The 16,525-nt window shown below is 47.0% G+C and overlaps 1 protein-coding gene across 1 annotated transcript in view; it reads left to right on the top strand.

Moving 5' to 3' along the window:
* stab2 (stabilin 2) overlaps positions 1-16,525 on the top strand; it is a 154,382-nt gene that overhangs the window by 1,568 nt on the left and 136,289 nt on the right. The window contains exons 3-4 of the mRNA XM_080191506.1: positions 105-220; positions 13,916-14,001. Coding sequence (XP_080047632.1) covers positions 105-220; positions 13,916-14,001 — 202 coding nt within the window. The remainder of the gene's footprint in view (positions 1-104; positions 221-13,915; positions 14,002-16,525) is intronic.

The following is a 16,525-nucleotide window of genomic DNA, read 5'->3' as shown; positions in this document are numbered from 1 at the left end:
AAATGGATTGCGGAGAGAACAGAAGCATGTTTGCTGCTCATTTTTTTGAGTTTCTCGCACGGTTTCGGGAGTTGCAATATTTCTTTTTGTTTGTTTTGCGTAAGATACTACATTTCGCTCCGACTGTACTCGCTGGCTGTGGTTGGATGCCGACACACCTGCACCAAGGAATTCCGGGAGGTGGAATGCTGTGCCGGTTACTGGGGAGCGGATTGTGTTGGTAAGGCAGGGCCCATCGCCAACTGGGGAGACCCGATGGGACAAAATCAATCCCTATGGTTCTATAGCCCTTCCCCATGGCGATGAAAGAATGAAGCCAGGTTTCTTCTCAATGGGGAAGGTGGGGGGGTCATTTGTGGGTTCAGGCCCCTCTCCAGAGAGTTGGCACAAGAATTGAGGCTGATGGGAGTGTTGAGGGAGGGTAGTGTTGGGGATGTGGGCCGTGATTCTCTGGCCTCCCCGGGGTGCGTTTCTCGTACCCGGGAGATGGGCACGCCAACCACTGGTGGTGGGATCAGGAGGCCCCGGCTGTGTCAATAGGATTTCCCACAGACTCCACCCCACACTGCTGGGAAACCCTCGGCGAAGGCGCGTGTGTGCGGCGGGACCAGGAGATCCCGCTGCTGTGAACAGGCGGAAAGTTCCGGATTGTCATCTTTCACATAGAGGGGCAATGACGTCATAGGGGTCACTGAACTAGAGGCCCAGGTTAATGTCCTGGGGATACAGGTTCAAATCATAGAAATGTAGAGGATAGGAAGAGGAGGAGGCCATTTGGCCCTTCGAGCCTGCTCCACTCTTTATCAAGGCTGATTGTCCAACTCAATAGCCTAATCCTGCTTTCTCCCCATAACCTTTGATCCCATTCAAGTGCTATATCCAGCCAACTCTTGAATATATTCAATGTTTTGGCATCAACTACTTCCTGTGGGAATGAATTCCACAGGCTCAACACTCTCTGGGTGAAGAAATGTCTCCTCATCTCCGTCCTAAATGGTCTACCCTGAATCCTCAGACCGTGACCCCCTGGTTCTGGACTCCTCCCACCATCAGGAACATCCTCCCTGCATCTACCCTGCCTTGTCCTGTTAGGAGTCTCTATGAGATCCCCCCCCCCCTCATTCGTCTGAACTCCAGTGAAAATCCCAGTACGGTAGCCGATGGAATTTAAATTCAATTAATCAGGAATATCATCGATGGTCAGAAAAACCCATCTGGTTCACTCATGTCCTTTAGCGAAGGAAATCTGCCATCCCTACCCGGTCTGGCCTACATGTGACTCCAGAGCCACAGCAAGGTGGTTGGCTCTTAAATGCCCTGTGAAAAGGCCGAGAAAGCCACCAAGGGCAGTTAGGGACGGACAATAAATGTTGGCCTTGCCAGTGACGCCCACCACGGAAGAATAAAGGATGAGACTGAGGGCCCCATCAGTCCCTACTGCTGGATTGAAATGATCCCCCAGTGTTATCCCAAGGGAATTCTCCTTATGCCTTGTCCAATGCTCATCCTGATCAACAAGCAACAACTTTCATTTAGATGGCCTCGAAGTCAGCACCCTGAAAATGGATTATCCTGTCATCCCTTGTGTGTGCGTGTGGGTGGGATCTTGCTGTGCACAAATCGGTCACCACATTCCCCACCTCACAGCAGTGGATACACTTCAAAAAAAAAAATATTGAACTGGCTGGAAAGGGTTTTGGGGCATGCTGAGGTTGACTCAGGCGCCCCAGCAATGCAAGACTTTTCTTTCTGGGTGATGTTGATTCGGGGGCTGTCTAGCGGGAGTGTGATCGGTGAAGAATCGAGTCGAAGTAAGCAGGTGGATTTTCCACACACAGTCATGGAGGTTTACAGCAGGGAAACAGGCCCTTCGGCCCAACTTGTCTATGCTATCCAGTTTTTACCACTAAGCTAGTCCCAATTGCCTGTGTTTGGCCCATGTCCCTCTACACCCATCTTACCCATACAACTGTCTAAATGCTTTTTAAAAGTTAAAATTGTACTCGCCTCTACTACTGCCTCTGGCAGCTCGTTCCAGACACTCAACACCCTCTGTGTGAAAAAATTGTCCCTCTGGACCCTCTCTCCGCTCTCACTTTAAACCTACGCCCTCTAGTTTTAGACTCCCCTACCTTTGGAAAAAGATACTGACTATCTAGCTGGTCTGTGCCCCTCGTTATTTTATAGATCTCTATAAGATCACCCCTCAGCCTCCTACGGTCCCCAGGGGAAAAATTCCCAGTCTATCCAACCTCTCCAAAGTGAGAATGTTAAGCTGCCGCTTATTGGGTTGTAGATCCTCTGAGTTCCGCAAATGTTTGTCAGAACCGGAGATGCTTTCTGATAATACCCGGGGGGGGGAGCGCCATCAACAGGACTGGAAGATCCTGCAGCTTTTAACGGTGAGAGAATTCCAGCCCCTTTCCCCAGAACGTTAGCCTGGGCCTCTAGAATCTCTACGGTGCAGAAGGAGGCCATTCGGCCCATCGAGCCTGCACCGACAACAACCCCACACAGATCCTATTCCCGTAACTCCATGCATTCAACCTAGTTAGTCCCCCGACACTAAGGGGCAATTTAGCATGGCCGATCCAGCTAACCCGCACATCTTTGGACTGTGGGAGGAAACCAGAGTACCCGGAAGAAACCCACGCAGATACGGTGAGAATGTGTAGACTCCACACAGACAGTGACCCAGAATTGAACACAGATTACCAGCCCAGTGATATTACAGCTATATCACCAGCACAGTGGTTAGCACAGCTGCCTCACAACGCCAGGAACCCGGGTTCGATTCCTGGCTTGGGTCACTGTCTGTGTGGAGTCTGCACATTCTCCCCGTGTCTGCGTGGGTCTCCTCCGGATGCTCCAGTTTCCTCCTGCAATCTGAAAGACGTGCTGGTCAGATGTGTAGGCCGTGCTAAATTCTCCCTCAGTGTACCTGAACAGCTGCCGGAGTGTGGCAACTAGGGGATTTTCACAGTAACTTCATTGCAGTGTTAACGTAAGCCTGCTTGTGACAGTAATAAATAGGTAAACGTAAAACAATTTACCCCCTTTGCTGCATCCATTGGCACTGACCAATTGCGAGGGTGGGGGGTGGGGGGTGATCTCTAAGGATATGGGGCCTATCAGTGGGCCTACAGCCTGGATGATTATTCCCTGTAAGAAGTCTCACAACTGGCTGTTCCGAAAGCAAGTGGCATTTGCTACAAATAAACCTGTTGGACTTTAACCTGGTGTTGTGAGACTTCTTACTGTGTTTACCCCAGTCCAACGCCGGCATCTCCACATCGCGATTATCCACCACCAGAGGTGAACACTGCGGCTGTGGTGGAGGAGAATGAGGTGGCCTCCATTCTGAAGCACCCTCCGGAGAGGTTTGGGTTTATTTTAACGGAACTGGCTGCTGCTTGTGACTGAGCTATTCTGGGCGGCACGCTTTAGGAAGGATGCAAAGGCATTGGATAGAACGTAGGGAAGATTCCCAAGAATGGTTCCAGGGCTGAAGGCCTTCAGTTATGAGGATGGATGGGAGAGGTTGGGACTGTTCTCCCTGGAGAGAAGAAGCTGAGAGGAACTTTGATAGAGATGTTCAACATCACGAGGGGGGGGTGGGCTGGACAGAGTAGACAGGGAGAAAGAGTTCCCACTTGTAAAAGAACCGAGAGCAAGGGGGCACAGATTTAAAATCTTAATAAAGCAAAAGTGACATGAGAAAACAGCCTGTTCGCTCAGCGAGTGGTTGGGATTTGGAATGCGCTGCCTGAGTGACGAAGGCAAGTTGAATTGAAGCATTCGATAGGGACTGTTATCTGAAAAGGGGTTACACAGGGGAGAAGGCAGGAGACCGGCACTAATCTCTTTTGGGATGCTATCATAGACGAGAATGGGCCGAATGGCCTCTGTCTGTGCTATAACAGTCTGTGATCCCGGGATGAGTGCAATTGGAATAAAGTAATTTCAAATAGGAATGTTCTTGTCAAGAATGAGGATGGAGCTATGAAACCCATCCACACTCTGATAATATTCCACCCTCCAATCAGTGTGTGAACCTTTTATCTCGATTCACATTCCGTAATGATAAACTTCTCCGATCATTTTCACCACGTTAGTGCCTTATCACCTGAAATTTCTCAAGAATAACTGTGATGGATCAAGTCAATGTTACGACCTTCTGACCTCCCACTGGAAGATATATAAGGGGAGGCGATGGCCTAGTGGTATTATCGCTGGACTATTAATCCAGAAACGCAGCCAATGTTCTAGGGAACTGGGTTCGAATCCCACCACCAGATAGCGTAATTTGAATTCAATTTAAAAAAATTCTGGAATTAAGAATCTACTGATGACCATGAAACCGTTGCCGAAAAACCCATCTGGCTCACTTTAGGGGAGGAAATCTGTCGACCTTACCTGGTCTGGCCTAATGTGACTCCAGAGCCACAGCAATGTGGTTGACTCTCAACTGCCCTCCAACAGCAACTAGGGATGGACAATAAATGCTGGCCAGCCAGTGACACTCATGTCCCATGAATGAATTAAAAAATATACATTTGACATAAGATAGGTATGGACATGATCGGCGCAACTTGTGGGCCGAAGGGCCTGTTTGTGCTGTCGTGTTCTATGTTCTATGTAAGATGTTAGCTTTACCTCAGTGTTAGCACTCTCACGTAGAAACTAGAAGCAGGATTTGGCTTTTAGACTCTTCGAGCCTGTTCTATCGTTCATTTTGATCATGGCCGACCATTGATCCCCCCTCCTCCCAGATCCCCCGAGTGTAAGTTCAAGTCCCACTCCAGATATTTGAGGATATAATCTTGTCTGACATGCCCAGTGCCAAACTGAGGGAGTGCTGCACTGCCAGAGGTGCCTTCCGGATGAGATGTTAAACAGCAACCCTGGGACAAATTTTCTACCTCCTGCCCCTGCCCATGGCTGGACTTTCGGCCACTGGCGGGATCTTCCAGTCCCGCTGAAGATGATAGTCGATTTATATTCCTCGCTTGCGCTGCCATTGGGGGATCTGTGACGGGGGTCAACTTTGGAAGGATTGGAAGATCCTGCCAGCGGGAAGGGCTGGAGAATTCCGCCAGCAGGAAGGGCTGGAGAATTCCGCCAGCAGGAAGGGCTGGAGAATTCCGCCAGTGGGAAGGGCTGGAGAATCCTGCCAGCGGGGAGGGACTGGAGAATTCTATCAGTGGGAAGGACTGGAAAATTCCGCAAGTGGGAAGTGCTGGAGAATTCTGTCAGTGGGAAGGGGCAGGAAAATTCCATCAGCAGGAAGGGCTAGAGAATTCCACAAGCGGGAAGGGCTGGAAATTTCTGCCAGCAGGAAGGGCTGGAAAATTCCACCAGCAAGACGGGTCTGTAAAATTCCTCCAGCAGGTGGAACCAAGTTCTCGCTGGGCTGTATCTCTTCACCCAACATCAGCGGGACTTGATGGTTTGGATTATAAGGAGAGGCTGGATAGACTGGGACTTTTTTCTCTGGAGTGTAGAAGGCTGAGGGGTGATCTTATAGAGGTCTCTAAAATAATGAGGGGCACAAATCAGCTAGACAGTCAATATCCTTTCCCAAAGGCAGGAGAGTCTAAAACTAGAGGACGTAAGTTTAAGGTGAGAGGGGAGAGATACAAAAAGGTCCAGAGGGACAATTTTTTCACGCAGAGAGTGGTGAGTGTCTGGAACAAAGGTAGTAGTAGAGGCGGGTACAATTTTGTCTTTCAAAAATTGTTTAGACAGTTAGATGGGTAGGATGGATATAGAGCCATATGAGCCAAACATGGGCAATTGGGATTAGCTTAGGGATTAATAAAAGGGGCAGCATGGACAGAAGTTGGGCCGAAGGGCCTGTTTCCATGCTGTAAACCTCCATGACTCTATCGCTGAGAGCAGCTGTAACATCATCATTATCTTGTTGCTGCTTGTGGGATCCTGCTGTGTATTAATTGGCCGCTGTGTTTCCCTGAATTGCAACAGTGACAACACAGGAAAAGTACTTCATTGGCTGTAAAGCACTTTAGGACGGACTGAGATGATGGTGCTATATAAATGCAAATTTGTTCTTTATTTCCTCATACACGTGGAGCTGGGAAGGACAAGGTGAGCATTTTTTAGACACCATCTGGGGGCGGCACTGTGGCGCAGTGGTTAGCACTGCTGCCTCACAGCACCAGGGACCAAGGTTCGATTCCTGCTGCGAGTGAATGTCTGTGTGGAATTTGCACATTCTCCCAGTATCTGCATGGGTTTCCTCCTTTTGCTCCGGTTTCCACCCACAATCCAAAGATGTGTGGGTTGGGTACATTGGCCATGGTAAATTAGTGTCAGGGGGTTTTGTCGGGTAAATATGCAGGGTTATGGCAATAGGGTCGAGGTGGGATTGTTGTTGGTGCAGACCCGATGGGCTGAATGGCCTCTTTCTGCTCTGTAAGGATTCTATGACTAGTTGCTTCAATAATTGACTTGGTGGCTTCAACTGGTCGAGATGGAGAGAATTCTGTCTTCCTGGCTTTAACCTTGTTACCCCGTGAGTTACACTTGATGTTTCCTCATTGATAAGAGGACCCATTAATCCTACACTTAGCCTAAGGATTTTAAACATCCTGCCTTTAGGAAACAGTTGTGATGATTACATGAAAAAGTGTGGAGGGACAGGGGATGAACAGTTGCTGACTGCCCAGAACTGGTCCGAGAAAGACTCAGAGTTCCCGATTCACAATGCTGGTCAGTGTTGCTAATGAATGTTATGAGCTCATTAAAGAGTTTGCAGCAACTGTAATAGACAGCTGTAAAGGACTGATTCCACATGCAATTTATCCTGGGCAGCACTGTGGCACAGTGGTTAGCACTGCTGCCTCACAGCGACGGAGACCTGGGCTCAATTTCCAGCTTGGGTCACTGTCTGTTTGGAGTTTGCATGTTCTCCCCGTATCTGTTTGGTGTTGCTCCAGTTTCCTCCCACAGTCAGAAAGACGCGCTGGTTAGGTGCATTTGTCATGCTAAATTTTCCCTCAGTGTACCCGAACAGGCACCGGAGAGTAGCGACTAAGGAATTTTCACAGTAACTTCATTGCAGTGTTGATGTTAGACTATTTGTCACAGTCATAAATAAACTTTATGGATTAATCTAACCTTCCCGAGATGCAGTTCCCAATTTCTGAAGGTGATTGGTTACTATAAAAAACCTATTACAATTCAACATTAAAACATTTTCCAACCTGTCATTTATTTGCATTGAATTAAATGTTAGTTTCTTTATCATACAATTAAAAGTTTCTCCTGTCTGGCAACTCTAGTTGGAGATATATTTCACAAATAACAGAAGCTCTTATTCCACTGAGTCCAGGAGGAGTTATGTTGGTGTGTGTGTTTAGACAGGAGGTCCCAGTGGAAGAGTTAACATCATGGGTTGTCAAGGTTCAGGTTGCCCTTGTCCCTGAGCTGTCCAAACACATGCCATTGTGGAGGGACTCAATAGATGAGGGTCACTTACTCCCCTGGAGTTCAGTGTTGCTGATGATGCTTTCACAGAATTGTGTACTGCCGTAGAATCATACAGTGCAGAAGAGGCCATTTGGCCCATCAAGTCTGCACTGACTCTCTGACACAATAACCTCTCCCCCACCCTATTCCCATAACCTCACATATTTAGCATGGCCAATCCATCTAACCTACACATCTTTGGACACTAAGGGGCAATTTAGCATGGCCAATCCATCTAACCTATATATCTTTGGACACTAAGGGGCAATTTAGCACAGCCAATCCATCTAACCTATATATCTTTGGACACTAAGGAGCAATTTAGCACAGGCAATCCATCTAACCTATATATCTTTGGACACTAAGGGGCAATTTAGCACAGGCAATCCATCTAACCTATATATCTTTGGACACTAAGGAGCAATTTAGCACAGGCAATCCATCTAACCTATATATCTTTGGACACTAAGGAGCAATTTAGCACAGCCAATCCATCTAACCTATATATCTTTGGACACTAAGGAGCAATTTAGCACAGCCAATCCATCTAACCTATATATCTTTGGACACTAAGGGGCAATTTAGCACGGCCAATCCATCTAACCTATACATCATTGGAGTGTGGGAGGAAACCGGAGCACCCGGAAGAAACCCACACAGACACAAGGAAAACATGCGGACTCCACACAAACAGTGACCCGAGGCCGGAATTGAGCCCAGATCCCTGGCACTGTGAGACAGCACTGTTCACTGTTCCAACATCTGAAAGGTGTCTCTGCCCTGCTGAGTCCTAGCAGGATTAGGGTCTGAACATTGGCTGTTTGGTAATAGGAGCATGTTCCCTGTCCCTCATCTGCTTTGAGAAGGTAGACAGACTTCCATTTTGACCCAGCACAGTCCATATTGTGCTGGTTTGACCATTGTGCTGGTAGGTAGATTCAGGATTTGGTTTGAGAGATGTTGTAGGAACGGTGAAGGATTCCTGAGTCGGAGAACTGTGTTACTTGGTGGAGAACCTGAAGATGGTGGCGTTCCCAGGCACCTGCTGTCCCTGTACGTCTGGGTGGCAGAGGTTTGGGGTTCCAGGAGCAGACTTGGTGACTTGCTGCCCTGCACCTTGATTATAAAGTCAGCTGCGAGATTTGACAATGTTCTTGTAAAGTTAAAACATTGACGTTTTGTGGAATTGTTAACAGAATCTCCCAATAACCTGACCCTGACCCCATCACTGGGATCAATGAAAATAAGGGTGATGCTTAAACAGCTGCCGTTGGTGTTTACGTTATTGGAACAAGTTTCCTTCCTCTCGTTAAAAAGCCCTGACTTGCTTTCAGGGTGGTGACAACATCATTCATTTACAAGATTATCTCTCATCCTCGAGTGCTACTTAATGTTTCCTTATTGATAAGAAGGTTCACCGGAGTCACAACGAGTTAAACCATCAAAAAAATCACAACTGCCGAGTTGTAACTTCTCTCTTCAACTGTTTGGTGACGGCCAACAAGGAGAGGGAAGAAAGGAAGGAGGAAAGAAGTAAAGAAAGAAAGAGAAAAAGAGGGAGAAAGAAAGAGACAGAGAAAGAGAGGAGAGAAAGAAAGAGAGAGAAGGAAAGAAAGGAAGAAAGAAAGGGAAAGAGAGGGGGAAAGAAAGAAAGCATTTGATTTGATTTGGTTTATTATTGTCACATGTATTGACATACAGTGAAAAGTATTGTTTCTTGCGCGCTATACAGACAAAACATACCGTTCATAGAGAAGGAAAGGTGAGGGTGCAGAATGTAGTGTTCCACTCATAGTTAGGGTGTAGAGAAAGATCAACTTTATTCAAGGTGGGTCCATTCAAAAGTCTGACAGCAGCAGGGAAGAAGCTGTTCTTGAGTCGGTTGGTAGGTGACCTCAGACTTCTGTATATCTTGTGACAGAGGTTTGGGGTTCTAGGGGCTGCTATTGGTGACTTGCTGCCCTGCACCTTGATTATAAAGTCAGCTGCGAGACTTGAAACCGTTCTTATAAAGTTAAAACATTGACGTTTTGTGGAATTGTTAACAGAATCTCCCTATAACCTGATCCTGACCCCACCACTGGAATCAATATATCTTCACCCATTTGTAAATTTTTTTATTTCCTCATTCCGACTTGCTTTCGCACCTATTTTAGTGTCATCTGCAAATTTGGCTATTGTACATTCTAACCCTGCACCCAAGTCATTAATATAGATTGTAAACAGTCAGGGCCTGAGGACTGAACACTGTGGCACCCCACTAGTTACAACTTACCAACCAGAAAAAGGCACATTTATCCCAACTCTCTGCTTTCTGTTCCTTAGCCGATCCTCTATCCACACTAATACGTTACTATAACATTATGGGATCTGTTTGGTAAATTAACCATTTGTGCAGCACCTTACCAAACGCCTTTGTGAAGTTCAGGATTCCCTTATCCACTTGGCTTGTTGCATCTTGTTACATAACTATCCTTGAGAAGGTGGTGGTGAGCTACCTTCTTGAGCTGCAGTCCATGGTGAAGGTGGACCCACAGTGCGGTTTGGGAGGGAGTTCAGAATTTTGACCCAGTGACAGTGAAGGAACGGTGATATATTTCCAAGTCAGGATGGTGAGTGGCTTGGAGGTGGCGGTGTTCCATGTATCTGCTGCCCTTTGTCCTTCTAAGTGCTACAGAATTGGAAGGTGCCGTGTGGAAGGGGCCTTTGTGAGTTGCTGCAGTGAATCCTGTAGATGGTGCACATGGCTGCTACGGTACGTCAGTGAGGGAGGGAGTGAATGCTGAAGGTAGTGGATGGGCTATCAATCAAGTGGGCTGCCTTTCATGCTGGGTGGAATCGGACCTATTGAGTCCTTACCTCGGGATCACTGCCGGTGCAACAGGCAACCTGAAATGGACCGTTCCCCTGGAGGAAGCTGAGTGTGGAGGGGCTCCCACTTTGAGAGTGTAGATGAGGCCTGAGGCCTAGGCCCTGGTTTTCTTTGGACCTCTCATTTCGAGGGTACGCTATCTCCACATCATGTCTGAGCTCAAAAACCAGTCCTGGCTAATTTCCTCCCCATTCTCTTCAAATTCATATTCCCAAAATTTGATGCTTTTCTTTTGATATTAAATAACAGCGTCCTGTGTTCCAGATTGGCCTGTTCATCCAACAGTGAGGTACAATGCTAAAATACCAATCTCTAAAAGCCCCATCCCATTCAATTCAAAGAGCAACGTGAGGCATTCTAGGTTAAAGTTCCTATATCAATGCAGGTTGTTGTTGAGCGAGAAACAGGATGAGCTGTCTGGAATTGTCGGAGTTGAACTGCCAGAGGTTTGGAGTTCAGGAATAGGGTTAACTGGGCATCGAAGGTTATACTGCCCTTACAGTAAGGCACTGGACCACTGCACTGATGAAATAGCCACACTATATACTATAAGATAATGAAGGGGATGGATAGGGTAGAGGCAGAGAGATTCTTCCCACTTAGAAAGGACAGCAGGACTAGAGGGCACGGCCTCAAGATAAGGGGGGGGCAGTTTAGATCGGAGTTGAGGAGGAACTTCTTCACTCAAAGGGTGGTGAATCTCTGCCTGTTGAAGTGGTGGAGGCTACCTCGCTAAATATATTTAAGTCACGGGTAGATAGGTTTTTGACAGACAAGGGAATTAAGGGTTATGGGGAGAAAGCGGGAAAGTGGAACTGATCCACTACAGATCAGCCATGATCTTATTGAATGGCGGGGCAGGCTCAAAGGGCTACCTGGCCTACTCCTGCTCCTATTTCTTATCTTCTTATGTTCTTATATACAGTGCAGCTCATACAAAGGCTAAGGAAGTGATGATTATGAGTTTTTTTTGGGAAGTTCAAGTAATATCGTGTTCCTTATCTGTGACTAATCACGAGGACAGGAATGACAGAGAGGTCCGAACAATCGGTCAAAGCCTTTATCGGAAAGCGGTAAATCACTGATAAGGACCTTTCTGAAGTGGCAACGTCGAGGAAAAAGATTCTTCCTCTCAAGCAGAAAGTGATGACAAGAAAGGAGCAAAGAGAAAGGAACAAATTAATCAGAAAACATCAAACTGGGACATTAGCTGTGTCAGCCTGTTGCTGCGCTGGCTGGCCTGGATCTCAGTAAGGATCCAGACAGCAAACAGATTCATTTGCTCACCTGACACATTCTCAACACTGTCTGATGGACCTCCTCTGTCAGATGGCTTTATCGGAGATAGATTTCATCGTTCACTGCTTGCCTATTCCATGGGAAATCTTTCAGCTGAGTGCCGAACTAAAAACTTGATCGTCAAACAGCAATGTGTCACAGCAAATTAACTTAATCAGATGTCCCAAAGCGCTTTCCAGAGCAATTACCTTAATAAATTAATGTCCCAAAGCACTTCACAGAGGGGTGGTTGCAATAAAATCCACGTTGATCCAAAGAAGCAGATGTTAGGAAGACTGACCAAAAAGCTTGGCCAAAAATGTGGACTCTACATGGTGGAGAAGTGATAATGTCACTGGACAAGAAACCGAAGGCCCAGACTAATCATAGAATCCCTACAGTGCAGCAAGAGGTCACCTGGCCCATTGAGCCTGCATTGACAACAACCCCACCCAGGTCCTATCCCTCCAACCCCACATATTTACCCTTCTAATCCCCCCGACACTAAGGGGCAATTCAGCATGGCCAATCCACCTAACCCTGCACAGCTTTGGACTGTAGGAGGAAACTGGAGCACCCGGAGGAAACCCATGCAGACACGGGGAGAATGTGCAGACTCCACACAGACCCGTGGCTGGAATTGAACCCAGGTCCCTGGCGCTGTGAGGCAGCTGTGCTAACCACCGTGCCACTGTGCTGCCAATAATACCCTGGGGGCACAGGTTGAAACCCTACCATGGAAACCAGTGGGGTTCAATTTTGATGATTAAATCTGGGGAAAATTGAGCTTTCTTGGTGGTGGTGGCCATGAAAGGATCACCCATTGTAGTAAAAATTCTGTTGTTGACGAAATGTCTGGCAGGATATGTGACTCCTGCACTCTGCCCTGTGACAATAGGCTCACGAGCCACTCCATTCAAAGGCAATTAGGGATGGGCAAAACATGCTGGCCTTGTCAATAATGTTCACATCTCGTAAATGAATTTATTTTTAAAAAGTAAGCCTGAAAGGAAGAGATAGAGGTAGTGGGCTTTAGGCAGAGTTTGTGGAATTAAATGTCCACTCACCTGGATCGTTTTGGTGCAAAAATGCTCAAAAAATGACAACTTTGACCAAGTTGGTCGCCAGCTAATTCGTTCCGATTTAACTCATTTCCTACTTTCCTCCCATCATGGGAAAGAAAGAAAAGAAAGAGAGAGAAAGAAAGAGAGAAAGGAGAGAAAGAAAGAGAGAAAGATATAAAGAGAGAGAAAGAAAGAAAAAGAGAAAGAATAGTTATGAGATAGATAGATAGATAGATAGATAGACAGATAGACAGATAGAGACAGATAGTCAGATAGATAGATAGATGGATAGATAGACAGATCGATAGACAGATAGATGGATAGATAGATAGATAGATAGGTAGGTGGATAGACAGATAGATAGACAGACAGGCAGACACAGTTAGTGAGTAAGTGGGTGGGCAGATAGATAGATGACCTTGGGAGTATCAGCTTTGTTACATATTCAAATCACTGGAATGGGACTTATACCCATCACACATTTGTGCCAGTTGTTTTTGGAGTATAAATTTCCTTACCCCTTTAGGGTTTCTTAGAAACGAATGGTGTAGAATTTTTTTTAGATAACTGGACAGATCTGTAACGTGAAGGAACTTCCAGAGGAACTTGAGGATATGAATAGAAATTGACAATTTGTGCAGGTTGAACAGTACAATATTATATTGTAGCTCATATTATATCAATTAACATTCTAACCAGAGGCTCATTCATATATCTAATGCTAATGATGTTTTCAATAACATGCAATCTGTACCACTCCATCCTTCATAACCATGTTGGGGGTGTCCAAAACCAAACTTAAGAATAGTTCCAACAGAGGAGAAACTTCTTCACCCACAGAGTGGTGAAAATGTGGAACTCACTCCTGCAAAGAGTGGTTAAGATGAATGACACAGATACGTTTGAGGGAAGGCCATGATGCCGTTTAATAACATACAAGTACAGCACAACCAAATCAACCGTGATCTTATTAAATGGGGCAGAGCAGACTCAAAGGGCCAAATGGCCTACCCCTTGCTCCAAATTCCTACCTCTAATTCCATGGTTATATGAGGGAGAAGGTTCGGATGCGGTGAAGGGGTTGGGGTGGGATGGGAGGAGGTTCATATAAAGATCAGCATGGACCTGTTGCGCTGACTGTCCTGTTTCTGTGCTGTAGACTCTGTGTATTACTGTATAATGCTGTGATATCTGGCTGATTTAATTACAGAATGTCCAGGAGGAGCTGCATCCCCTTGCGGTAACAGAGGGGATTGTTCCGATGGCATGGGAGGGAACGGAGTGTGTAACTGTATGGTAGGTTGGAACTTTAAGTGATGTATGTGTTACAGTTCATATCCCATTGTTACTTGCATGGTGAAGGGGCCACTTGCTGATACTTGCCTGGTTCACCCGTTGGCATTGTTATCAAGTCTGCATCGATTCTCCGAAACAGCATCCCACCCAGGCTCACTGCTTCTATCTCTGTAACTCCATGCATTTCCCGTGGACAATCCACCTGACCTGCACATCTTTAGACACTCAGGGGCAATTTAGTATGTCCAATCCAACTAACTTACACATCTTTGGACACCAAGGACAATTTAGCATGGCCAATCCACGTAACCTGTACACCTTTGAAGTGCGGTAGGAAACCAGAGCACCCAGAGGAAACCCACATGGTTGCGGGGAGGGGGTGATAAACCTAGATGGACTGACTGGAAAATGCTGACCTTTCCCTGGAATCTCTGTGGACCCTCTGTTTGGTGGGAGACTGTGGGACTGCCACAGTACAAAGGTGCAAGTCTAATGAGACCAGGCAATAATGTGGGAGGCTAGGAACTCACTCACAACCCCTCTTCTCTCTGGACCTGAGTCACCTCCTGGTCTCTACGTCCTGAACTTTACTCACATCACCCACAGGCAAGCAATGTATTCTGAGGACAGGTCCAGAACCAGGCCAATGCAGAAGGAATGGAAACCCAGGATTTCCAAAGCTTAATCTATGTGCCCAGACAACTAGGAGGCCCACAAAGGAAACACTGCCGTCTTTAAGTTAAAAAGCCATGGTTTTCATAACATTGTCAAGATTTTTAAGAAGAATATTATGTAATTCTGTATTATAGTACAGAATAAAGATGTGCAGGTTAAGTTGCTTGGCCAAGCTAAATTGCCCCTTAGCTTCAGGGGGATCTGTAGACTCGATAAGTGGGATTGTGGTTAGTGTGACTCAATGGGCTGAATGGCCTCCTTCTGCACTGTAGGGATTCTAGGTTTCTATGTATTCTATAAAGGGGCTGAAGAAGCTGTGAAAAACAAAAGACTCCCAAATATTATATCAAATTGGCGCCTTTGAACAGGCCCTGAGTCTAATCCCCAGGAAAGAGGCAGAGATGTGACCTGACAGAGATCTTTAGAATTAGGGCAGAGAGCAGATTTCGTCCACTTCTGGGTGAGATTAAAACCTAAGGCTGTAAAACACTGAGAAAGAAATCCAACAGGAACTCAGGGGAAACCACTTCACTCAGAGAGTGGTGGGATTGTGGAACCGGTTCTCCGTTTTGGATGAATAACATGGACGTATTGAGGGAGAAGCTACAGAAGCAGGGAACACAGCGGGGATTAAACGGTTACGCTGATGAGTTGGGATTTAATGGAGGCAGAGGGGCTCTCGCCAGACAGTTGTAGCCAGTGTGAGCCCCACGTCACCTCTTGTAGGGGAGGCCCACCCAGTTAGGTGCCATTCGGGCGTTCCGAACGTGGACCCTGGGGCGAAAATCCTACCCGCCAATAACTGTCGGCCAATCAGGGGCATCGCCACTGGGGAGTGGGAACCTGCAGCAGGTGCGACACCTACTGGAGGTTTAGTGTCATTGCTGAGTGCCAGGTCACAGGTGAGTGATGGTGGGGGGGATGGTACACTAGGTTGGGGGGGGGGGTGCACTTGGGAGAAAAGTGGGGTCAACAGCAAGGCAGAATCAAGTCATAGAATCCTTACAGTGCAGAAAGAGGTCACTTGGCTCATCGAGTCTGCACTGACCACAATCACACCTATTCCCGTAACCCCACCTATTTACCCTGCTAATCCACTGAAAATAGGGTCAATTTTGCCAGGCCAGTCAACCTAACCTGCACATCTTTGGGCCGTGGGAGGAAACCCATGCAGACACAGGGAGAATGTGCAACCTCCACACAGACAGTGACCCAAGGCCAAGAATCGATCCCAGGTCTCTGGCGCTGTGAGGTAGCCCTGCTAACCACTGTGCCGCTCAGTAGGTGCTAGATCCCATGACCAAGCACTCGCGCTGGCTACATGGTGAGTACTCCGCCCGCCATTAATTGCCCACTTAAGGGCCTCAACTGGCGGCAAGGCAAGCAGATCACCCTTGGGCCCAGCCAGGTAGAGGTGTCAGGATAACCCACCTGCCACCTTCCCTGACGAAATGCCCACCCTGGCACTAAATTTGCCACGGGGAGGGAGGGCATAAGTTCTATCCATAAAGTTAGATGGTGAGGGATGGAAGAGGCTCATGCTTGGATAGCCCGGTTGGGCCAAATGGCCTGCTCCTCTGTGTAAATCCTACACAATGTGACACACCCATTGGTGTTCAGGCCGAATGACCTTGAAAAGCCAATCGTGGCGTCCAGTGCATCATATTCTCGTTTATCGAGCAGTGGGCGAGGGTGCCAGGAAATGATTCAGTGGTTTGCTGAGACCCTGGGATGAATTTGCAAGGGTCACCCGGTTTAGAAGTCAGCCCAGCTTCCTGTTTTGACATGTTTCTCTGAGTGTTTTCAGCAACAACCATTGTTTAGCAATAAATGTGTCCTGGTTTCTGAT

Source organism: Carcharhinus amblyrhynchos, chromosome 6 (genome assembly GCF_965287045.1).
Source record: "Carcharhinus amblyrhynchos chromosome 6, sCarAmb.v2.hapA, whole genome shotgun sequence".
NCBI classification, from domain to species: Eukaryota; Metazoa; Chordata; class Chondrichthyes; order Carcharhiniformes; family Carcharhinidae; genus Carcharhinus; species Carcharhinus amblyrhynchos.
Note: the sequence above shows the minus strand (reverse complement) of the source record. Positions and strands in the feature narration are given on the sequence as shown.